Raw genomic sequence first — 26353 nt, 5'->3', positions numbered from 1 at the left:
ATCCATTCAGACAGCGGTGCATGAAAGTTAATGAACAGTCAATAGTGGCCAGAATATAATCCTGTGGAACGAACGACCGTGAAATAATAGCTCGGAAAATTTTAATAACAGTGACAGTTGTAGACATAAAAGTTTACATTTTACAATCGCGAAAGGAGCTGTCGAGAGTTCCCAAGTTCGAGAAGCCTAGATGCCACGTTCACAACGGCGCAACGGAAATCTCAGAGTGATAAGAAGAGCCTCGCGTTTACGCGAGTTTTGCTGCGGCAGTTAGGCGGAAGCTGCTTAGCGATACACGGGGCCCGATCCGCGCAGCACCACCCGCCGTCGCTGCCGCGGCGTGGTGGCCTTTGTTGCCAGAGAAATAATGCCCACCCACGGAAAGCTCCGGGCGCGCGATGAAAGAGAGCAAACGCTTTGCACGCATCCGCGGGTAGCATCCGCTGAATGAAGCGGCCGCCTATCTGTCTGCTGTGTGTCTATCAGGGCGGGCGGCACTTGTGGCGCTCACAAAACACTGTGCGGCCGCCGCAGGCACCAAGGATTGTGCTGCCGCTCTCAAGACGGCGTAGCGCACGCCGGCATTTATTCCCGCATTCAGGCCGCAGCCTCACTACTAGAGCCCCCTCCGCTGTCTCTCTCGCTCCTTCCCCCGCAGTGCAGGAGCGAAGAAAGAGACGCATGTAATCCACTTGTCTTCTCCTTTCGCTCCCCCGCCGCGCCGCACCCCGCTCCGGAGGCCCTTGGCGCTCGCTGCCCGTCTTCCTCCAGACCGCCGCAGCGGCGGGCGGCTCTCGTGAACGCAAACCTCCCGGAAAGCTTTTACCGTCGTCTGCGGGGAGCGGCCTGGCCTCTTATTACTACTTAGTGCGGCCGAAGCCGCCTCTTCCACCAGCTCCCTGCTCCTCTTCCAGCCGCCCCGAGGGCGGAGGAACCGGTCTGTGCGTGAAGAATAAAACGCGCAGAAATATCGTATCGCCTCAGCCTCCGGGGAGCGAGCTCCCTTCACACTGCGATGCAGACGTTACGCGTCGCTGCTGAATCGCCCAACACTCCAATGGCGACAATGCTCCGTGACTTAGTTGACCAGTTGAGGATGAAGCACGACGACCCCAGCTCAGTTGATATGGTCCCTATTCCACCCATTTATAAGGAGCCATCAAAAAGTTTCCGTTCGAAGGCCGCACAGCGCAGAATCGGTACGACAATCAGGCAAAATCGCCGTGAGCACTGAGGCAATCGTCTCATCAATTCACCAGGTTTAAGGTACCCAACTGATATATACAGGGTGTTACAAAAAGGTACGGCCAAACTTTCAGGAAACATTCCTCACACACAAATAAAGAAAAGATGTTATGTGCACATGTGTCCGGAAACGCTTAATTTCCATGTTAGAGCTCATTTTAGTTTCGTCAGTATGTACGCTCAATGGAGCACGTTGTCATGATTTCATACGGGATACTCTACCTGTGCTGCTAGAACATGTGCCTTTACAAGTACGACACAACATGTGGTTCATGCACGATGGAGCTCCTGCACATTTCAGTCGAAGTGGTCGTACGCTTCTCAACAACAGATTCGGTGACCGATGGATTGGTAGAGGCGGACCAATTCCATGGCCTCCACGCTCTCCTGGCCTCAACCCTCTTGACTTTCATTTATGGGGGCATTTGAAAGCTCTTGTCTACGCAACCCCGGTACCAAATGTAGAGACTCTTAGTGCTCGTATTGTGGACGGCTGTGATACAATACGCCATTCTCCAGGGATGCATCAGCGCATCAGGGATTCCATGCGACGGAGGGTGCATGCATGTATCCTCGCTAACGGAGGACATTTTGAACATTTCCTGTAACAAAGTGTTTGAAGTCACGCTGGTACGTTCTGTTGCTGTGTGTTTCCATTCCATGATTAATGTGATTTAAAGAGAAGTAATAAAATGAGCTCTAACATGGAAAGTAAGCGATTCCGGACACATGCCCACATAACATTTTTCTTTCTTTGTGTGTGAGGAATGTTTCCTGAAAGTTTGGCCGTACCTTTTTGTTACACTCTGTATATAAAACTGTGTCCTGTTTCGTGAAGAAGTCCATACGTTCGTTCTGCATATCCTCGTCACCCAAGAATCGTCAACCCTTCAACGCCTTTCTTACGGGACCGAAGGCGTGATAATCACATGGGAAGCAATCAGGACTGCAGGACGGGTGCTCGAGTGGCTCCCATTAGAGATGGCGTACTTTCTGCGTTATGATATTTGCGATAAGGTTCAAAATGGTTCAAATGGCTCTCAGCACTATGGGACTTAACATCTATGGTCATCAGTCCCCTAGAACTTAGAACTACTTAAACCTAACTAACTTACGGACATCACACACATCCATGCCCGAGGCAGGATTCGAACCTGCGACCGTAGCAGTCGCGCGGTTCCGGACTGAGCGCCTAGAACCGCGAGACCACCGCGGCCGGCTTTGCGATAAGGGGACGTGCATTATCATGTAGGCTCACGGAACTTGGTGCACCATTCCACAACGGCGGATTTCGACACACACGCTGCAGCAAACATATTCTTCATTCTCCGATGGATCTCTACCGCTATTTGCCCTTCGGCAGCCAATAAATGAATAAAAGCACGTTAGTCTTATTTGGACGAATTTGGTAATAACATCACCATATTTCATATTTCCGAATTTAACGCGCGCACGTCGGAAAGACCCAAATGCCACACTGACCCCATGTCTATACGTCGGTTCTTACATACCCGCATCGGAGAAGCGCTACTCTGCAATAACGCGAGGAAAATTTTTGATCGCCTAATACACATCGCGTGAGTTTTCAAGAAACTGTGTGTGGTTGTGAGGGAACAGAATCCCAGAATATACAGTTCTTTAAAATGAATGCGGTAGTTTTTCACTTAGGCTGTTTTTATTTAGACTTTTTCTTTGTTTCACCACTAGTTTCGCCTTTTTAAGCTCTTATCGAATGTTAAGCTATATAAAAGTGACACATACATTAAAATGGCAGGCTATTCACACGATTTGATTCTGTACGTTTGGGTTTAGAAATTTTACTTTCTTGATATTTCGGGGGATAGTAGATAAACCACCTGCCAAACCATCAAGAACAGTACAACTTGTAAATCAAAAACAAATGGAGCACATCATGTTGAAGTGCTGCCTTTTTCATATGAATAGTACCGTTTTCTACTCTGAAAAAGCCGAAATTAACTGTGAAAAGAAGTATTAGTCTAAACAAATACGTATAACGTACGGGGGAAAGTGTACCACCTGCTTAATAAATTTATGGCTGAGTCGCCCACTATGAACAAGGTATATGAGACACTTACGAGACAGCAAACAAAGCCTTCAAAAACCTATATAGGATGTACCTAACAAACAGACAGCACTGATCACGGACAATTTTCGGCATGACACCGATAGGACCAAACAGTGATTGCAAAGTTACAATGTTATCATCATCATCATCATGTGACGGTGAGAGTGAAGAGAGCGAGTGACAGTATATTAGTTGCAATACTAACGTCATCCACTACTCAGCAATATACATGTTGTTGTAGGGTAAGATGCTAGAGAAACGAGATTATCCTAAACACATCATAAAGGTTCTGGAAGATATGTATACAGACAAAAATACATAATTATTAAAACAGGTGTCGCAGTTTCAGATATGAAACCTGTGAATCAGGGTGTCAGACAAGGTTGCTCTTTATTTACAGATCGGAAATTTTGTTCAAAAATTGCACGTAAGACACGCACATGAAACATGAATAATTTTGCTTGAACACAGGACAAATCAAAATGAATATATCTACTACAAACGGCTGTATCTATTCAATGCTTCGCGATATGCTGGTATGAGTTACAGACAATGTAAAAGAAAGTTCAAAATTTGTTTTGCGTACTTTATAGGTTCTCTGTATGACTCTCCTTAATCACAAGGTCAACATTTAAGCGATAACCCATCTCACCGATTCATTCTGAGGCATATTTGGAATCACTGACACGAGGATATTAGAAATGCTCATTTCTGAGTCCTGGAATCGTTTAGGCCAAATAGGCACATACACAAGGTCTTCCAAATAAACCCACAAAAAGAAATCAATGGGCGATGATGATTATGATGTTTGGTTTGTTGGACGCTCAAGATCATCAGCGCCCATACAAATTCCCAATCTGTACGCACTCCAATCTAGCCACTTTCACGAATGATGAGGACAACACAAAACACCCAGTCTCCGGGCAGAGAAAATCCCTAACCCGGCCGGGAATCGAACTCGGGAATCCGTAATCCAGAGGTAGCAACGCTAGCCACTATACCACGAGCCGCGGACAATCAATGGGTGCCTAGTTCTCAGATCTCGAACTTCCATATCGCATGGCTGGATGCTTCAATCTGCTGAAAGAAATTTTGAACTTTTTTTACACTGTCTGTAATTCTTATCGAGGTATCGGTGTGCATTAATTAGAAAAACCGGTTGTAATAGCTACATTCATTTTGAAGTGCCTTGCACTTATTTTAAAAGCATATTTTCATCTTACATTGACACGTATAACATCTGTAAGACGTTATGTGCTGGCTGCCCTGTGACATACTGATACTCTAACATACCACCTGTAATAAAACGATTTTTTCAAGCATATTCTCACTACTTTATCACGAAAAAGACAGGTTACAATGTGTAACAGGGCGGACCCATTCACAGCCAACAGGAAAATAGGGTCCTACTGACAGCCGGCCGTGGTGGACAAGCGGTTCTAGGCGCTTCAGTCCGGAACTACGCGGCTGCTACGGTCGCAGGTTCGAATCCTGCCTCGGGCATGGATGTGTGTGATGTCCTTAGGTTAGTTAGGTTTAAGTAGTTCTAAGTCTAGGGGGTTGATAATCTCAGATGTTAAGTCCCATAGTGCTTAGAGCTATTTAAACCATTTCAACTACTAACGGAACAACTTTCCAAAACCGGTTTTCTTGAATCCATTGCTTACTTAATATCAAAATTTACACAAAGGCGAAACGTAAGAGATGATGCGCGTGTAATCCGAAGAAACATTGTTCGAATTCCTGTTCAGCTTTGTTGAATCCAGCTCTTTTTGGTTCCTGTTTTACTTCATGAGAAAAATTTTCGTTTTCTTCGGTCAAGGCTGTTTCTTTGCTTTCTCGTTGTCCAACTGAGCTAACGTGCTATCTCTAACGATTCTGATGTCGGTAGGTCGTTAAAGCAGAGCACAAAAAGGGAAACGACTGTCTTGGACGACAATTTCATTATTTACGTCTAATGAAAGGAAAAGAAGGTTAGCTACTGTACAACACCCGAACAATCATCCCTGTAGATCAATGGTTCTCATCATGTGGTCAATTACCCCAGGAATAGTAAACTAAAATATTCGTAGAAGTAAAAACAAAACGGTTCGACTGTGGTTAGCTAACGAAACTAACTAATTTATTAGAGATGGTTCAAATGGCTCTGAGCACTATGGGACTTAACATCTGATTTACTTAAACCTAACTAACCTATGGACATCACACACATCCATGCCCGAGGCAGGATTCGAACCTGCGACCGTAGCTGTCACGCGGTTCCAGACTGAAGCGCGTAGAACCGCTCGGCCACACAGGCCGGCTATTACAGATCATTACTCAAATGTTCAAATGTGTGTGAATTCCTAAGGGACCAAACTGCTGAGGTCATCGTTCCCTAGACTTACACACTACTTAAACTAACTTAACGCTAAGGACAACACTCACACCCATGCCCGAGGGAGGATTCGAACCTCTGGCGGGAGGGGCATAGATCATTACTATTATCACTATTTCGCAAGACTGTAACATCGATTAGTAAGCCGCCACCAACTAACTTTTTTTAAAAAAAAATACTAACATTAATGCGTACACAGTGCGTTGGAAGTTGCAGGTTATGAGAGGAAAGTACGAAAAACATCTTTCTCAGATAGTCCATCCACACTACACGCACACATACAGATGACATATTCTTAAATATCTCGTAAAAACGTCTGCTGCGAGTACAGGTAGTTATTGCAATGAACCAGCTATTACTTTATTCTTCACTTTGCAAAAGATAATTGAGCCGACCGATACGCAATTATATAATGGCTACTACTTATTATTATTGTTATTATTATTATTATTGGTGGCAGTAGTTGCACAAATGGCACTGACATCCTGATGTCTTCCAGTTTCTATCACTATAAAAATAAGGAGTCCAGCAATCAAGTGATATGCGAATAGTAATTATAATAGGCTATACATTTTAATTTGATTGATTTTAAATTGGGATAGAGGGTGTGATTGAAGTAACTGTTACCAGGGAAAGGAGCGGTGCAGAGGAAGTATGTCTTGTAACAAGTGTCTAATCTCAAAACAATCAGCCTTTTCTCAGGAGTTGTAGACAGTACTCGCTATGCACTGAGAGTTGCTTCATCATTCTATTAAAAAAAAAAAAAAAAAAAAAAGTGTTTGAAATAAGCAGTTCAAACTTTATCAATGAGTCATTAGCTCGTGCTTTTAAAACTCCAACAATAACTTAATATTTATTTTTCCTTCTTTTAAAAGTAAGCGTTCAAAGAAAATTATTTTTCATTATAAAACATAATTACGCCGTAACGTTGATGATGCTAGAGGTGAAGATGCGTGGGAGCAGGGGTTCCAGCTAATATTTGATTGCACTTATGGGTGACTGTCTCAGAAAAGTTGGAAATCATTGCTGTAGAGCAACTATAGGGAAAGGAAATCAGCCGTTATCTTGTTGCAGGAAACCGTTCTTTAATTTCCTGACGTCATAAAGTCCGCTAGAACTTAAAATTACTTAAACCTAACTAACCTAAGGACATCACACACATCCATGCCCGAGGCAGGATTCGAACCTGCGACCGTAGCTGTCACACTGTGATTTGGGAAAACTGCTGAAACCCTAACTCAGAACAACAGGCCAGCTATTTGGACCAATTTTTCATAAATACGAGAACTGTGTTTCAACCAGCGCGCCACATTGCCCGGTGCCACAGCCTGGCTGTTTCTGCGCTCGATCCAACATTCTAAAAATCTTTAATTTTTGTAGGTCACTAGGACGAATTTACTTTTTATAAAACTGTTCGGTTGTGACGTCAAAGACGAAAAAAAATAAAACCGCCATTGATAAAAAGAGAACGCAGCTGCCGAAGTGTCCCGGTAGCGGGGGCGCGATTACATTTCAATTTTCAGGAGGAATGCATCGCACAAATAGTTTGCAGGTGCATATTTCCGGCCTTAATTTGGCGGCTCGCGGCGCCTGCATTGCGCAAAATATGCCAGTTATGGCTGCAGCTTCAGAGGGAGCGGCTGCAGATGAAATCGGAATCTGGAAAATGCCGCGATATTGCGCTCACTGAATATTTTATGAAGGGCGCAGGGGGTGGGGCGGTGGCGCACGGGGGCCGCGGGACCACCGCGGCCGATCACCGGCGCCGACGCCAAAATTAATAATAAGACCGCCCGGGCCGCCAGGTACACGCGGGCGGGTAAATGTTTAAAAATTTTCCAAACGGCGAATTACGACTAATTGCAAAATGCTGGGTAACTATTGAGGGCCATATCGTCCGCCGCAAAAAGAGCGAGAGGACGGGGTATATTTATTTTTTGTTCCCTTCACGAACGACAACAAAGAGGGTAATATTTGCTGCTAATGCGCATGAGTGAACAAAGAGCTGTCCTACGACAGTATTTCCAGAACAGATTGAAAGCATCTCGCGTATTGCTACTGAGAGCTGAAATCCAACCACAGAAAAATGACACTCAGTTTCGTGGTTTAGTAATTACAAGAACCTACAAAACACATACGTTTTGGCAGCGTTATACCACAGTTTCGTTAGCACTTTCATCCGCTACGTAAGTGGTACTGTCAGAGAGCAACTGGGAGATTTATCAGGAAGGAAACCACAAAAACTCTTACGGACGACACTGCGGTCCTCTCTGAAACTGAAAGATGCCTAACAGAACTGAAGTGTAAGGGAGTGCGTTCTTGGCATTTGATACAATCGGAAAATGATTAAGGAAAAACTAAAGTCCTTGTTCTGGCTGTGTGTGACGAAAGGAATGATACGGGACAGACGAGCAAGAGCTGAAGTTGTCGAGAGTTTCACCTATTCTGTGGCATTGTTGCTACCACAGTTGCACGTATTAACCTAGTACGTCTCCCTCCGCAATACAAACTCCAACTCAAGCCTCAGCCCGTTGCTGTTCCCCTTCCAAACTTACATCAGTATTGCTGAGGCTCTCCAATGTTGGTATAGTACCTTAGCAATGAACAAAATGGGGTTAATCCTGCCTGTAGCTCAAGTGTAGGTCATATACTCGCATTAATCAAACACAGTGGATTCTCACCTTTATCGATAATAATGATGTAAGCCGATGCAATGAATTAAAATTTGTACCAGAACCGGGATTCGAACCCGGTTCTGCTGCTGAGGCGGTAGTTGGAATCTGTATTGGTGAGGGAGACATACTAGGGTAATCCGTGCAGCTGTTGTAACTGTGCTGTGTAATGGCTGGCATATCTGCCTAGTATGTAAGAGACCCAGGTTCGAATCCCGATGCTGTCTGTGTATCGCTGTTATAAAAGAGTGAATTCCTATGCTACTGTTGGCTGGGAGACCCCGAAGGGCAGTCTCAGCTGCCTAAACGGAAGGTTTTTCTGGCCTTATTTTGTGAAGTGAAAAAGTTGGGTGTTTAAGCGTACCTGGTAAGTGTAGCTGACTGCAGTGAGTGTCAGTAGTATAGTATCATGTTTATCCTGGATGATGATGATGATGACGATGACGATGATGAGAGAATGGAGAGGCTGATACCCGGCGCTGGCAAATAGCCAATTCTTCTCGAATAACACTAAAGGGGCCCGCCGAGTTGAACATCCCAATCTGGACGGACCACCAATTGTGTCACATTGTCTTACTCCATGAGCCACTTCGGCTGCTTATTAGGAACTTCCCATGACCATCCCTCCTCCCCTTCGCTGTAAAAGCAAAGGGAAAGCAACCAACAGAACGTATCAGGAGGTTACCCATCCAAGTCGGCGTTGCTTACCTTCAATAATCTGACGAGTGACGATGTATTCAACTAGGTCATTGGCAGAAATGTTAGTGAGGATTGACGTTACGAAGTATGAACGCGCTTTCTCACAATAACGGTGCCAGTCTCGGTATCACCAAGACATGGTAGTTCTTACAACATGACCTGAGCAGCATTCAGTTAATGAGTTAGACAAGTTTTATCTACACTGTGTGTCCCGACAGGAGCCGTCTGTTTCATGCGTTTTGCGTTAATTAGTTATCTGCGTGCCTCTCATTTTTATTTATTTATAATTTTTCGCAACAAGCGGATTTGAATACACATTCGATAAAACTGTGACACGCGCTTAAATATATGAGAATACGAAGAGCTTGCAGAGATCCTGGTAAGTTGTTATACGTGTTCCATAATCTCTGAACAACATGAACTACTTTCGTACTATAGAGTTAGCCTGCGAAAATATTACTAATTTATCTTGTAGCACATACAGTAGACGTCAACTAATTCCACTTTGTAGTCAGCATGCCTGATTGCCACGTAGAGGTCCCACCTTAGAATTGCAACAGTGCCAAGAATATTTCCTTCGTACGAAGTACTGAACGAGAAACAGTCAACAGTCTTAAGACAACGAAAGAGTTACACCTTGACGTAGCGGCTCCGAGTTTGAAAATCCGATATCAATATTGGGGGAACGATGTTCTATCCAAAAGCCCCTTCATATTGGTGCGTAGTTTCGTCTTGGGTAGGAGATGACAAGGGGGCGTGATTTACTGAGGATGAACACGGAGTTTAGTGGTTGCTTACAATTGAGATACAGGAAATCAAATACGGGGGACAAACACTTATTCATGAAGTTCATGCGCTGACAAAAACGGAAAGTGTTACATTAGGTTACATTATGAGAAAACACTACCAAAACGTTAGTCCAGAATGCCATACCAGCAGAATATGTTGACTAAAATTTCATCCTATGCAAGCTATTTTTCAGCAGTTGCAGTACTGAAAACAATCATTCTTAGAGATGAATATCGGTGTGAGTAAACGATGGGTATTGGGTGTATAACAATACTAGAACGTTTCACGAGGAGATCGTAACACAGCAATCCCACAGGACGTGAACGTGTAGCTACATTTACATCTATACACTCAGTACCTGGCGGAGGATTCACTGAATCATTTTGTAACTATTTCTCTATCGTCTGACTATCGATTAGCGCCAGGAAAAAATAACTCTAATGATTATATATATATTCGCATTAGAGGAGAAAGTAGCGATTGAAATTTCGTGAAAAGATCTTGCTCCAATGATTGCCACCTCAACTCGCTTATCATCTCCGTCACGCTCTCTTCCTTATTACGCGATGATACAAAACGAGCTGTGCTCCTTTGAATTTTTTCGGTGTCCTTCGTCAATCCTATCTCGTAAGGGACCCATGTTGCCCAACAACATTCCAGAAGACGATGGACAAGCGTAGCGCAGGATGTGTCTTTAGTAGACCTGTTGAATCTTCTAAGTATTTTACCTACAAAACGCAGTCTTTGGTTCGGCTTCCCACAACATTTTTTATGTGATCGTTTCAATTTAAGTTGTTCGCAACTGTAATGTCTAGGTATTTAGTTTAACTGATACCCATTAGATGTGTGTGAATAATCGTGGAACCGAAATTTAACGGATTCCTTTTAGTACTCCAGTGAATGACTTCACACTTTTCATTATTTACAGTTGGCTGCCACCTTTCGCACCAAAGCGAAATCTTGTCTAAATTATTTTGCAATTGTTTTTGATCTTCTGTTGACTTTATTAGACGCTAAATGAGAGTAGCATCTGCAAAAAATCCAAGGGGGCTGCTCAGATTGTCTCCTAAATCGTTTACATAATTAGGAACAGTAGAGAGCCTATAACATCTCCTTAGGGATCGCCAGACACCAATTCTGTTTTTCTCTATGAATTTCCGTCGTTTACTATGAACTGTGACCTTTCTGACAGGTAATCACGAATCCAGTTGTAGAACTGAGACGATACACCACAGACATTCAATATGATTAGAAGTCGCTTGTGAGGAACGGTATCACAAGCCCTCTGGGACTAGAAACAGGGAATCAATTTGAGATTCCCTGTCGATAGCTCTGTGCGAATAACAGCTAGTTGTGTCTCACAAAAAAAATGATTTTTTCTGAACCAGTACTGACCGCGTGTCAATAAATCGTTTTCCTCGAGGTAATATGTAATTTTCGAACACAGTGCAGATTCCAAAATCATACCGAAAATCAACGTCAGTGATACACACCACCGGTATTCGGTCCGACTAGAAAAAGATGTTGGGCCAGTAAGGACAGAAGATTATGGTATATCGACCCGTCGACGACAAGGTTATAAGAGACGGAGAACAAGCTCTGGACGTGGAAGGAAATCAACCAGGTTCTTTTCAGAGGAACTGTCCCGACATTTGCCTTAAGCGACTTGGGAGAACCACGGAAAGTCTAAATCGGGATGGGCGGACTAGCATTGGAATTGCTGTCCTCCCGACTCTGAATCCAGGGTTTTACCTCCGCCCACGATGTGGAGTCGCACGCAAGCGATTCTGACACAACTCGACAAATATAGGTTGGCGATTTGTCTCGTTGAAGGTAGGACGCCGTAGGGAAGCAAACGGATGTACGATATCGGACAGTACGTTATCGTACGGTAAGGCAGTGATATGCCACGACAGATGCAACAGGTGCCCCATTTCATCCAACGTAAAAATCCCTCGCACGAGTATGTAACAAATTGTTTCCTGGCTGCGTACTTGGGCTGATCCTTTGGTTCTTGTGGACACCACAGCCGATTTCCGGTACCCGGGGGAAGATGGCTTTCTCTAACCTGGAAATACTGAGCATGTCTTTCGGAATCATTATAAGTCGATTGCAGTCTTGGCCTAGGGGCGAGTACTCTACACAAGATTACAGCTCTTTTCCAGCTCCTGTTGGAAGTAAACCTGGTAAGAAATATTTCTTTTCTAAATAATGCTATTACAAGCAGCAGAAAATGGTCAATGGAAATGCCTGAATTCTGTTAGAGAAGCCTGATGCGCTGGAAGGCCTCAATGTTGAAACAATTTCGTGGAGCGGTTCGGTGGGCGCCCGTGGCGATTTAGGAATCAAGTCGTCCGCGCTATGGGGTTTGCGTAGTATTTTACGAGATGCGTGTATGAAGTCGGGAGTGAGTGACACTCAAATATTGAGAAAGATATTCAGATGGTAAGGAAGTATAAAGGAATTTGCAAGTGTGTTACCAGGTCGGAGTGTGGTATTCGCCTTACTAATTTTCTGGTGTTGTGGGCGAGTGTAAGGATTTAGTAAGCGAGCACTTAGCGAGCAGAAGCCTCATAGCAAAGCGTAGATCCATCAGCGAGACAGTGTGAGGATGGGAAAAATCGACCGGTTAAAACCGATACTGGAATTTTAGTTCTGAATAATTTTTGGGCTGGTCTCCGTTATAGCAGGTATTTTTATTTTTTCCTGATATCTGGATACAAAACCGATGTACCACTTTGCCATAGCACTAACGCTAAAGTTTTTGGTTTTTATATAATTTTTTTTCTTTCGAGTCGAGTTTGGTAGAAAGTTCTGTAGCTTCTGAAGGATTCGTGTCATCGTCGAATGATATTGATGAAAGAAGTCGATTTACAGGTCAACACTTTAAAGAACGACTATTTATGTGGCCATAAATATTGCCCAATGGATTAATGCGTTATTGAAACTGTAGTAAGTGTCATGTATTTTTTCCTGGTAAATGCTGTATTTTGTCTCCTATCTAAATTGTTCATTTGAATTCTTTGGTGAGCATTTTTCTTGTTATATCAATAAAAAAACAATTGTTTTCAAATTCTCTCTAAAAAGCAAAGATATATTCGATTAAAACGGGTTTTTCATTCGAAGTAATTAAAGGAAACTCTAAAATTTTACACATAAGTTATTATGTGTCTGTCACTTCTACGAGATAATAAATAAACAAGGATGTTATGGAAACAGTAATAAATTAAAAAATTAACAATTCATTCACAGTTTACAATAAAAATAGCTGAAATGCTGTCTGTGTCCTCATAGATGTTTATCTGTTTGTAGCCATTAGAAATGGACAACTTGCCACGAAAAATAGATTTTCGAAACTCCAGTTTTCACCTTTTAGCACTAACTACTCGTAATTTCCGAATAGTGTCATCTTCGATTAGGTGAATGTTTTGTGCTATTCGACCCGTCATTACTTTTTTTTTTTCAAGAAAAGGAACGCACAGTATACGCAATACGTTTTCTTTTATTTATCCACTTTTTGATATCTTGGTTTTACCTACCTTGGAACATATAATGCAAAAGCCTGATGGAGTCTCAGATCTTTTCAATCTTTGTTCGATGTCTGCGTTTATTGCTAGAATAGTAGCAATAAAAAACCGAAAATCGGTTATTTCATAAACCCGTTGTTTTGAAAAGTTTTAACAGTCACGTTAAACTGGATACGGAAAAAAAACGGTATAGTTGAACGGGTTTCCTCGGCGATAACCGCCATCCCTAAGATGTTGTTTGACGAAAGTGGCCAATCTGACCGGACATGATTGAAGTCATTTATGTAAATTTTTTTCCGTAGAAACTGGAAGTGTAATGTTTCGTGTGATTTTTTCCTTTTTCACTTTAAACTGTTATCCCCTTTTGTTTATGCGAGAGATTATCGGCGGGCGTTACTAGGAACAAGCTGGAAACGTTATCGTGACCGTATGTGATGCCAACACTTCTTTAGACTCATGTCATGGTACAGCAGTACTGAGGACAACTCCTGGTCCGCAAATAAACGTTTCCGACGCAACTCCACGGAAGTCGGGATATAAGAACATTTCAGCACCCAACACCTGCCCGAACAGTACGGTGTTAGCATCGCCTCATGTGGTTTTCGTATCCCGCCGTCATTATGAACCAACGTGTACAGTGTGTCATCGGTCCGCGGGAAACGTTTAGATTCTTCGACGTCCAACGGCAGCGTCCCCGCACGAACGCCCTATTTCTTTCAATTTCTGTGCCCTGGTAGTGGTGTACTCACGGGGTGGTGGACAAGGAGCCAGTTCTGGATGGTACCGCTGCTCTCCGATTGTCGTTGTCGAGCGCTGAATTAGCGACAGATTTACAGCACTGAGGCCTGTTTATCCGCTGTTCCAAGCCGTGACAGTACACGCGAAGCCTGTTCAAATGGCTCTGAGCACTATGGGACTTAACATCTGAGGTCATCAGCCCCTAGAACTTACGTTAGTTAGGTTTAAGTAGTTCTAAGGACATCACACACATCCATGCCCGAGGCAGGATTCGAACCTGCGACCGTAGCGGTCGCGCGGTTCCAGACTGAAGCGCCTAGAACCGCTCGGTCACAACGGCCGGCACGGCGAAGCCACTCATCATCATGTTGTTTCCTACACAACTCAATGGCGGCGGTGAATGTTTTCCTCGAATCAAGGTAGGCTTACTCACGGTACAACAGCGATAAAGTCGGCAAGGTACTACTTTTACAATGACATTAATAAAACGGAACTGAAGACTAAATATTCAATGCTGATCTACAAAAGATTGGCATCCGTATGCATGTTATTCACAAAATTAAAAACAAAAATCTATATTTGTTTTTAAGCGAATGAAAAGTTCAAAACCTGAGACCAGTTTTCACGCGCACATTGCATCCGTCGCCCTCACAATCATGTAGATCTGGAAACAGAATCCACCACTAGTGAGCGCGCCGAAGGTAGCCGAGTAAAAATACTACATTTCAATGTAATTCTTCAGTTTTCTCTGCGTGACCGCTCAGTCGACAGTTTCCGAAACGGAAACTCACAGTAATTCTTAGAAAATGACTCGGTATATTTCTTTCCATCAACGAACTGTTGGTTGGTTGGTTGGTTGATTTGGGGGAGGGGACCAAACTACGAGATCATTGGTCCCATCTGATTAGGGAAGGATGGGGAACGAAGTCGGCCGTCCCCTTTCAAAGGAACAGGATTCAGGGAAAACCTAAATCAGGATGGCCGATGCGGGTTTGAACCGTCGCCCTCTCGAATGCGAGTCCAGTGTGCTAACCACTGCGCCATCTCACTCGGTAACGAACTTTTCATCTGTCTCCCCTCCTCCCTCCCTCCCCCCCCCCGCCTCGACACTCACCCCATTGTAACACAGAATTTGGAAAAAATTATATTTCATCGAGAGACACTGATGGAGCTTTTTTGTTGTTTGTTATTTTGATGGGAGCAAGCACAAAAACTTTATACTGTTAAACGATAGAAGCCACGATTAGCCATCATCAGGACAACTGAGCAGCAATGCTGTATCAGAGAAAACCCTTCTTCCTGAATCCCCTAACTTTTCTTGTAAATTCACTTTCCCCGACAATTCTCGGCTTTTCAGACAAGCCACTATACTGAAACTTCCTGGTAGATTAAAACTGTGTGCCGGACCGAGAGTCGAACTCGGGACCTTTGCCTTTCACGCGCAAGTGCTCTACCATCTGAGCTACCCAAGCACGACTCACGCCCCGTCCTCATAGCTCTACTTCCGACAGTACCTCGTCTCCTAGTGCACTTGCCCGCGAAAGGCAAAGTTCCCGCGTTCGAGTCTCGGTATGGCATGCAGTTTTAATCTGCCAGGAAGTTTCATATCAGCGCACACTCATAGCTGCCGAGAGAAAATCTCATTCTCCAAGCCAATAAACTGTTGGACAGTATTATTTTCCGTCACCTTTGATGGGTGTGAACAATGCAGATGTGTGCATTCGGCAGTGGCAGGAACACAGAGCGAGTTGAAAGTCTTGGAGAGAACTGTGGGTCTCAAACACTCACCGTGGCCGGCGGCGGCTGCTGCGGCGTTGGCAGCGGCTTGCCACCTGAGCTCTTCCTGGCGATCAAACTCTGACACTTTCGCTGCCAGACGCTGGGCAATGGCGGCTGCGAACAAAACAAAATCGCTTATGTACTGAAAAATATCTGCCTTTGTTATAAGACTGTTCGCAATATTATTTGCATTCAAAATTTAACTAAACCTAAACTCCAGTAAACTGGGTACTCTACACTACTAACATATTCACTGGTTTTAGAGGTCTCTTTGGAAAAACTTTTCATGTTACGGAACAGTTGATGACATGTTACTCTCGTGTAGGAAAAGCTTGGAAAACAATTTCAGGAGACGTCAGTACAGAGGAGGTAAACATACAATCTCCAGTGTACCATTATGGCAAATTTTCTACTAGCAACACACACTATAAATCAATTTATACATGACTTTGAGCATCACAGTACTAGGCATAGTTTTTTTCGGAAAGGGCACAAAAAGAAAAACAGAACAATAATCAGTTTATTTCCAGATAAAGTGGATTACAGACGAGAAGTAAAACATTAAAATTGTAAAAAGAATAATAAAACATTATGTCTTCATTATGAACATAGATATCGAGACTGTAAATTTCAATAACTTTTCAGAATTTCTGAACGGATGTCGAGGCAAAACATTTATTCACACTGATTATAAAATGGAGACATAAAATTTGCAGCCTGAAAACAAATTGTAAAGCAGGGTTGTAGCATTTCTCTAGTGTTTATTTGCATACCACGGAAGTAATTAAGCAACTAAAACTAAATTTTACAGCTGAATATCAAAATTGGGATAGTCACAAAATTTTGTAGGAGACACACAACAATCAACACACAAAGGACTACCTAAGATAGAGGAAGAAAGTATCCTTCAACAAAACAAATCTACTGCTTGACCCACTGACCTAAAACTGATCAAGATGTTTCTAAAAACTTACGTTTAGACGAAAGACAGTATAGAAACGAACCAGGGACGGAGGTGCTTTTTTACGTGTATTACTGTGTTACCTACTGCATCAAATTACAAGTAACCATGTGAATAAAAAAAGACAATCTGTCTGTACTTTTTACTTGCCATTTTTAAGTGTGAGTACTGGTACAGTATCGATTGTAGAGTAAGACTACGTGAAGAAAGAAATCCGTATGCCCGACCGGAAAATTAACGTAGATCTCTGTCTTCCATGGCATAAACTCTACTGAGGCCCTCACTGGCAAATTCAAAGCTTCCACTTGACAATGACGCTTATCCACTAGTCACAGGCTCCAGATGACCACTATTGAGAGTTGTTGTGGGGCTAACCTTCTAGATAGACTGAAAATAAGAGCTGGAATTAGTTCCTAGGCTGTGCATGCAGCACTCTCAGTCCTGTCTTTTCCTTTCCAGGGGCTCTAATCTAGCAAGGTAAAAGGCAGGGTGTTCATGGTGCATGAAAAACAAGAGTACTGGCAGATCATTGTTTCGTGCCGGGCTGTGATATGTGTTCGTACGTGTGGGTAGAGTATTTTGTGAAGTGAAACGCTGCCTGGCACACGGGTTTAACATGTCAAAAACGGTCATTAAGTACGCGTTCCTCTGCAGATTCGAAGTATCGTTCTTCAGTGAGACGATATTACTGCTTATACAGAAAATTAATCACAAACTCATCGACGAGTGTGTCTGCGAAGGTGTACGAAGCCCGCACTACTATTTTGGACAAAGTGGAGATGTACTGCCATTACCATCCTATCAGACTTCTTATGAATTTTCAAATGTGTATTCGAATGTTGTGTTTCGAGCAACAAACTGTTGCGTTTGTGTTATTACGGATAAGTGAGAAATGAAAGTGAACGAGAGAATAAATCCGCAGCAGACAGATTACTGCTGTGAAAGAGTGCCAGGGTTGTAGCTGAAATTACCGACCTCATTCAACGGACGTTTACAGAAAAGTGTCACTCAGTCTACGAGACAGTTGACAGAGTTTTGGTTCTTAAAGCAGGATGCTGACGCATGGTATGGTTATTTTGAATTACACAAATAGGATTCGAACCCGTTACTTCTGTGAACGCCGTAACATTAAAGAGGTGAGAGACAGCTATCAGCCACGAAGGCGCCACATGTGGGCCGAAAGGTGATTTGAACACTGGTGTGCATTTCAACACTTGGTTGTTCTATACGAGAACCAAATAAGTCAGCCAGTTATGGTTGAGGACAAAAATTTTAGTGTGGTATCTGGACCACTGGACTACGCTGCGAAAGAGTGTTTATACAGTCACACACAAAAGTGGAAGAGGTGATAATTACTGGTAGGGAATCCATCAAACCACTTTCAGCCTATTTCGCTACCGTTCCGCTCTACAACAGCACGAGGGAAAAACAGTTACATTTTTTCGAGCGAACTCTGATTTCTCTTATTTCTTAAAGGTCATTGCTCCCACGTAGGTGAGAGTCAACAAAATATTTTAGCATTCAGAAGATGGTGATTTATATTTCGTGAAAAGATCTCGCCGCAACGAGAAACGCCCTTATGTAAATTGAAGCTGAAGGGGGAAGGGGGGGGGGGGGAGTGGAAAGAAAGGGAAGAAAGGGGACTATTGATATCAGCTGCATCGGGACTTTATGAGGAATCAGTGCCGACGAGTGAAAATGTGTGTCGGACCAGGATTCGAACTCGGGATCTCTGGTTTACTAAACAGTTGCGTTAACAACTGGGCCACCCGCACACGGTATTTATCGCAATTGTGCGCACTACCTCCGCACGCCTCTCGGCCGACCCACTTTCACACCTAGCGCCACGTATGTCCTCCGCGCTCGCTACTTTAACATTCCCGCAGGAGGTCGAACGTAATTGCGCATCTGCACTGAAAGTGGTGGATTCATTGCCCATCGAGGCGAATCAGTCTGCTTGCTATCTATTCCTTCGGACATGCCAGAAAGAAGTGACACTACGTATTCACGCAAGAGAAACGTCTTTGTTCTAATGATTGCCACCCCTACTCGCGTATCATACCCATGACATTCCCTTCCCTTTGTCGGAAAAAAACCCCAGGCTGCTCGTCTTTGATCTTCTTCTGATGTAACACCATGTATGAGTCGAGATACCTAAACGAGGTATTCGATAAATGAAAGCTCACACGAGGGAACTAATTCTTACGCACGTGTAATCCTGTTAATACACTGCAGACGGATCCCGAATTTTTCGCGCGCTATTAGGAATGTATGTATTTACTTGGTCTCTCTTCTATTGGACATACCCGACAGAACAGACACTACTTGTGATGACGCAGCTGGTGCATATATTTATGTGAAATAGCAAATGGGGAATGAGAGAGAAGGGATCGGTATGAATTAGTGACTTCCAGCCGCACAGCGCACAGTGGTAACGCAATGGCGCAAGTTCAAAATTTGTGCCGGACTAGGATTCGAATCCGAATTTACCGCTTCTCATGGGCGGTTGACTTAACAGCTTTGACCATCCGGACACGGTCCCTGATGGACTCAAATTTCCAAATTTAGCCACGCTGCAATGCAGCATCTCTCAGCCATAAATATCCCAATCGCAAATTACTGATTCCCGTAGAAGTTCGGACGATATTACTGCATCCGCTCTGAAACAAACGTCAAGGATTCCTCGCGCTCTTACAGAAATGTATGTATTTGGGTGGTGTCTGTTCTGTCGGACAGATCTCAATGGCGTTTCATGCTATAAGTTGGAAATTTGAGTCGAATCTATTTTAACTACTTCTTATATATAGGTGTTTACACCAGTAGTCAATGTATCAGATTTGATTGCTTTCATGTAATTTTCAATTATGTAGCATTTTGATAGTATTTTCCAATTTCAAATAATTACTATTACTATGTTCTTCTTGAAGCTCCTCCTGCTTTTATAGATGGCCCTATTCAGGAAGCGGATAAAAGTGAACGAATCTGAAATGCTTTCAGAGGTTTTCGAGATGATTATTCATATTTTCTTCCTGAGAATGAAGAAGTGGATGCCTGTGTGAATGTATTTGACAGCAGCAGTCCGCCTCGGTAGCTGCGGGATCAGCGCGGAAGATTGCTAACCATAGAGGCTCCGAGTTCGATTCCCGGAAGGGTCGGAGATTTTCTACGATCGAGGCCTCGGTGTTGTCCTCCTCTCCGCATCGTCATTACTGACACGAACATCGCCTACCTGGTGTCACACGATATATGTATTAACTTCGTACAGGGTTACGATTCACAAGAGACGAATTTTCTCAATTGTCGCAGCACACTGTCGTATCGTCTTTCTACTGTTGAGACAGCTGTGTGGGCACATCCCAAAAGACAGTAAATTAAAGGAAAAAAAATTGCAGCAGCCCGCTTTGCAAATATGTTCAGAGGGTTGTCTAACCGCAGGCGCGAACTAATGCGATGCGACAATACGGAGTACGGAGCAGAGGGTTAACAACGAAACTTGAAGACAGCGCAGTCTAGAGGCGCAATCTGTAGTTTTATGAATTCTTAGCAGGCTTCCCTTTACCAAATGGAACTGGTACATAGCAACATCTTGCAAAAAATTCGCACTACTTCGCTGACATCCTGTCGTGGGACACGTACGTCCCATTGGTGGACAAAGGTTAAGGGGCGTGTCTGGGAGAGTTGTCTTTTACAGCAGCGTATCTGATACAAAGCTTTTTCTGCTTATTTTTTCAAAACAAATGTTGCGGTAGTAAATAAAGACAGGGCAGGTTTATTGTCAGACGTGTCGAAACAGCAGGCACGAACACGTGGCTGAGGGTACCGGGGCAGCGGCACGTCACATCCGCGGTCAAAACATTATTTTCAACAAAAATCATAACGGGATACAAAAACTGTGCCGGCAAACGCTAATGACGCGGGCGTGGTCGAGCTGGTGCTCCTTGCTGTGACGTGACGCGGCGTGGCGCCGGGAATAAACAAACACGGGCCGTGCCAGTGGCAGGTGCGCCTGTCAGGCCGCAAATTGCGCCGCCGTCCACGACTGACAGGCGCGCCCGGCCGCATCAAAACGTCCGCCGCAACCGCCGCGCCGCGTAGTGGCCGCTCGCGCACTCACATACGCAACGCGCGCCCGACGATGGGATGCGGTTTGAAACGTGCCGCGACAGCTTTGATGCGTTTTTTGTATGTGAAATTCAAACGTTATGCAGCTATTCCTTCCAAGTAGGAATTACTGTTTAAAAATATTCCGTGCAACACGGTAACGCCTGGACTATGTACTTTCTCCAGCTATACTGCCTGTCTCTGACGTGATTAATGCCTGGCTCTATTGACCTCTACACCTTCTTCTGTATACATACTTCGCAAACCACCACACAGTGCAGGACGGAGGGGACAGTTTACCACTGTTAATCATTCCCTTTACTGTTCCGCTTGCAAACTGAGCGAGGAAGAAATGACTGTTTTCACACTCCTCTATGAGGCCTGATTTCTCTTTTCTTGTCTTAAGCGAGATGTATGTTGGGGGCAGTACGATTGCTCCGCAATCTGTCGCCAAGTGCCGGTTCTCTGAACGTTCTGAACTGTGTTTCGCGAAAGGAACGTATTCTTCCACCTGTGGTTTCTCACTTGAGCTTACGCAGCATTTCTGTAACACGTTCTGATCGAACTTACCGGCAACAAATCTAGTAGCACGACTCTGAAAGCTTAGATATCTTCCTCTAATACGTCCGTGTGGGGATTTCAAATACTTCTGCAGTACACAAGAATGGGTTACACAGGTGTTCCGTACGCCGTCTCCTTTATAGATGAGCTACACTTTGCAACAAACCACTTCCTCATAGCCGACCTTACGTGTTCGTTCCATTTCATGTCGCTTTCAGCGGCACACCTAGGTGTTTGATCGATGTGACTGTACCAAGCAGCACATTACTAATACTGTATTCGAAGATTACAGGATTGTTTTCCCAAGTTGTGTGCAGCAACTTCCATGTTTACCCACTTACAGTAAGTTGCCATTCATCACATCAAACAGAAATTCTACCCTAGTAATTACGAATTCTACCACCATCACTCTGCAACGGCACTTTCCCGTGAACTACAGCGTCATGAGCAATTGCAGATTGCTGCCCACCCTATATGTTACATCGTTTATGCATGCAAGATGTACCAGAACTCCATCGACAAACTTTCAGAGATAGCAGTACGGATCAAAACAAGAAAAAAAAAAAAAAGCCTAGGACACTAGTGCTCTAATATGCACACCTTATGAGTTATGAACAATTGTTCAGTAGAGCCCTTACGCTTCACAGTAGTGAAGATGAACAAGTGCTCACAGCTCGTAAGGTAGGCATTTTAAAGCTCATGTTTACTAGACCTTTTCTTCTTTTCCGTCATACTACCACCTCTGAAAATTTATCGGTGGAGTTCCAGTGTAGTGATCAAGAGCGGTACTATCACATTTCGCTGGAGCACTCCTGTCAGAACTTTTGTCTCCGATGAACACTCGACGTTCAGGACATCTTGTTGGGTTCTATTATTTAAGAAGCCTTCAAGTCAGTCACTCATCTAATAACCTATTCCGTATACTCGTACCTTAATTAACAGTTTGCAGTATGACACTATGGTAAACGCTTTCCGGAAATCTAGGAATGTGGAATCTGCCTGTTTTTCTTACACACACTACTACGAATTTAGTAAAGGCAAGAATAATTAAGATAGAAGCAGAAATTTGTAGGTTTTATTTTTTTGAATGTATGTATAGCAGAAATGAGGAAGTTGAGGCTTTAATGATCCAAAAGCGTACATCACAAGCTAGTAAAATACCTTACTGAGGACTGCCCGTTGGGGATCTGAACTCCTTTCTTCTCAAAAGACTAATAATATTAAATTAAAGGTAAAGATAAAATCCAACAGCCATACTTCTTTAGAAATTGCAACGAATTTGTCAGCGGTAAGTAAACGCAACCCTAAAAAAACTGGATACTTTTCCTTTTCTTTCGGTTGTTCATGATTATGGTTCATGTAACCCATGTACTAGACACCCCATTTGGGTTTTCCCGAATCATTTCAAGAATGCTTGGTTGGTTCCTACTGAGAAGCCATGACCGATATCTTCCCAGTTATTGAAATCTGTTAAACAAGTTCATTATTATCATTATGTTATTAATGTAATTGTTGCACATTATAGTTACCTCTTTTGTATTTCCTGGTTTTAACTGAAGAACGTTCCATACAGAAGGACGGTCGGAAGGAAAATGTCGATGTAACCATCAATCGACTATTAGATCCTCTGTTTCGCGAAGGTTAGAAACAAAATAGTACGTGTCCTTTTGAAAGAAAGTATTCCAGTATATGCCTTAAGCGATTTAAAAAAAAAACCTAAAAACTTGTTCTCGGGACTAGAACGAGTTCTGATTTCCGCTCTTTAAACATGGCGTCTTCCTCCTCCGCTTATCAAGAAAAAAAAGGTGATTTATAACCTGCCTCATCCTTTAGTTTCAATACCTAACAAATGGACAGATGAATTCAAATGTGCTTCTAATGTTCCTGAAGATGCTTGACGAGTAGAACATTTCAAAACTGCTATTACAGATTTAAATATTGAGAACGTATACAATAAGGCGTTGGACGAGCAGCGATTAAAGGCGCCAGAGTCGTTTCAGAAGAATAAGCACTGCACAATTTACATGAACAACGAAAAATCAGGAAACAGAGTACTAGATCGGAATTAAACAAACGCTGACGAAAAAAAAATATGAAAACGAATGTCTCAAAGTTTTGGTTAAAAATAAGAATACATCTGAATTTGTGCGCCGATAAACTACGGTAGTTTAAACCTGTGTCGCTCATTTCCCGCACTGAAACAGGCGAAGTCTATTTCATTTGTGGTACGGGTTACGGTTTCTTTCCAGCGTGCAAAACACTCTTCCTATTGATTACTTTGCACAAAAAAAAAAAAAAAAAAAAAAAAAAAAAAAAAAAAAAAAAAAAAAATCCCTAGCGAGTATTACGCAAGTTATCTGGAGCAACTACATTTCTTTATCGCATGGCTTTTTGGCACAATGGAAAAAATACATATAGTGTAGAGCATAATATATACAATATAAAATTTTATAAACAAATACCTGGAGTGTTTATGTAATCTATCGACTTTGGGATTGACAGCAGGAACTCTTCTGGTCTACCACCGTATGATCTTAAGGGGCATACTTCTGTAATGTGTGTGGGTCTGTGAACCTCCGCATCACAAAGTAGAGACGGTTGTTTACGCCATTTGTCTAAATAATATGTACATCTCCCATGTTGGACTCTAATTCTGTTTGGCATTGGCTGTGTTTTGTGTGATAAATGAAATAAAAGTGGTTTTTGGGTGATACACAGCACGTTATTTTATTGTACAGTCCATTCGTGAGTCCATGCACTGCAAGATTGCTTCGAGATCGAGCCAGGTGGCGCAGTGGTTAGCACACTGAAACTCGCATTCGGGGCACGATGGTTCAGACCCCGTCCGGCCATTCAGATTTAGGTTTTTTGTGAGTTCCCTAAATCGCTCCAGGTAAATGCCGGGATGGTTTCTTTGGAAGAGCACGGCCTACTTCCTTCCACATCGCTGAAAACAGTCCGAACGTGTGGTCCATCTCTAAATGACCTCGATGTCGACGGGACGTTAACCCCCCCCCCCCCCCCCCCCCCCCCAAAATCTTCAATCTACTTCATATTATCCTCCACAGCGACCCTTGCTAGAGTCCCCACAATCCACATTTTTGGGTGAACTATCTCTCTCTCCCTATTCGTTTAGTCGGTTCCGACTCTTCGTGACCCCATGAACCAAATCACGCCACTTTTTCCAGTCTTGCACTTTCTCCCGTAGACCTTCCAGGTTGGAACACACTGCTTCTGTGATGCCATCGATCCATCTCATCCTCTGACGTCCTCTTCTTCTAGTTCCTTCAATCTTCCCCAGCATTAATGTTTTTTCCAGCGAGGCATGCCTTCGCATTGTGTGTCCAAATTAGGTCAGCTTTTGTTTTAACATTAGACCTTCCAGGGAGAAATCTGGTTTAATTTGCTCCAATATTGATCTGTTGGTTGAACTACGCTCACTTTTAAAACATTGGAGAGAGTGCAGAATCTAATCGCCTTGAGCGTTATGATTTACATCATCAGCTTGGTGGACTGGTAGATTTTTATTATCCATGATCTTTTTGTACTCGATTGCGAGAGCATTTATGCGTCGTAGTTGAAGGGATGGAATGTGGCTTAGTTCTGATAGCCATTCCATAGGTGTTGATATGATAATTTTGTACTTATTCTACTAAGGATAAGCCGGTCTGGTAGCTTGTATGTCACAGACAGCAGAGCTACTGGTCTATAGCTCTTAGGACTATCAACTAGTTTGCCAGGTTTTAATATAGCGATCATTTTCGAGTGTTTAAATTCGCGTGGTGTATTGCCGGAATGCATAATGTTCCCACAACTGAAGAACTATCCGGCTGGAAATTTCTTCCAATGAAGAGGTTATCACCGTCGTATGTGTGTCTTCTGCAGTTCACAATCGACATTTTGTATGAACTATGCTTACTTTAAAAATACTGGAGAAAGTGGACGATCTAAACTGCTAAGCTACGAACGTTTTACCTTCCGTTTGTCACTGACTATGACAAGATCAAAAAATAGTAAGGCACAAAACGAAGCTATCGGTACCACCCGGCGGAAAAAAAGGTTATATTCACTACATCGGTGCTAATTTCCGAATAAATGTCACCAAACGTTGAAAATACTTCGTCAGTCCAATTAGCTATTCAATAACGTGAGTGCACGTCTACGATTAATTTAAAATCCGCAGCTTGATGCGCGTATGTTTTAAAGTATATCCCAATGACCCATCAGTATCGACACATAATACCTATTAAAAGCTAACATCAAGCTCTGAAAGAAACTATAAATCATCAAAGCAACCAGCAAAAGTGTGACGGAGGACCTATAAAAGCAAGAAGACTGATCGTATACGTTTCTAAGATATTTTCATTAGTTTGTCCGTCAACACCCAGTAATAGGTTTTTTAATCTTATACTGTCAGTATGTTATCATTACTATTACCAGTAGTAATATCAATAGAATTATTGTCATTCAATATTAGTCACTATTACTATTTTAAATGTCATAATATATTTCAAATCTTGTTTCAAATTATTTTCAATTATAGTGTAACATTCAATTAGTATGTTTCATATTTAAATGATCACCTCCCATTAAGAATCAGTGAGTTCAAAAAGTCTGTGTAAAACCGTGTTCCGATGTTAGAGTGTGTCTGAAGGTCTTAATCTAAGCATATTTAATTAATTAATTAAAAACGCACCCCGTATGGTTGGGAACTACGATACAAAAGCTCGCGGAAGAGACAGAACTGTGTGTCTAGTATTCTGAATCTCTCAATTAGACAGTAGGAAGCTGTACCTATAAGAATGGCAGTGATCACTA

General features: G+C 42.9%; 1 protein-coding gene across 1 annotated transcript in view; it reads right to left on the bottom strand.

Annotated features, from left to right (window-relative positions):
- LOC126419117 (uncharacterized) overlaps nt 1–26353 on the bottom strand; it is a 524657-nt gene that overhangs the window by 222092 nt on the left and 276212 nt on the right. The window contains exon 4 of the mRNA XM_050086215.1: nt 15922–16026. Coding sequence (XP_049942172.1) covers nt 15922–16026 — 105 coding nt within the window. The remainder of the gene's footprint in view (nt 1–15921; nt 16027–26353) is intronic.

The sequence above is a fragment of the Schistocerca serialis genome, chromosome 9 (assembly GCF_023864345.2).
Source record: "Schistocerca serialis cubense isolate TAMUIC-IGC-003099 chromosome 9, iqSchSeri2.2, whole genome shotgun sequence".
Classification (NCBI taxonomy): Eukaryota; Metazoa; Arthropoda; class Insecta; order Orthoptera; family Acrididae; genus Schistocerca; species Schistocerca serialis.
Note: the sequence above shows the minus strand (reverse complement) of the source record. Positions and strands in the feature narration are given on the sequence as shown.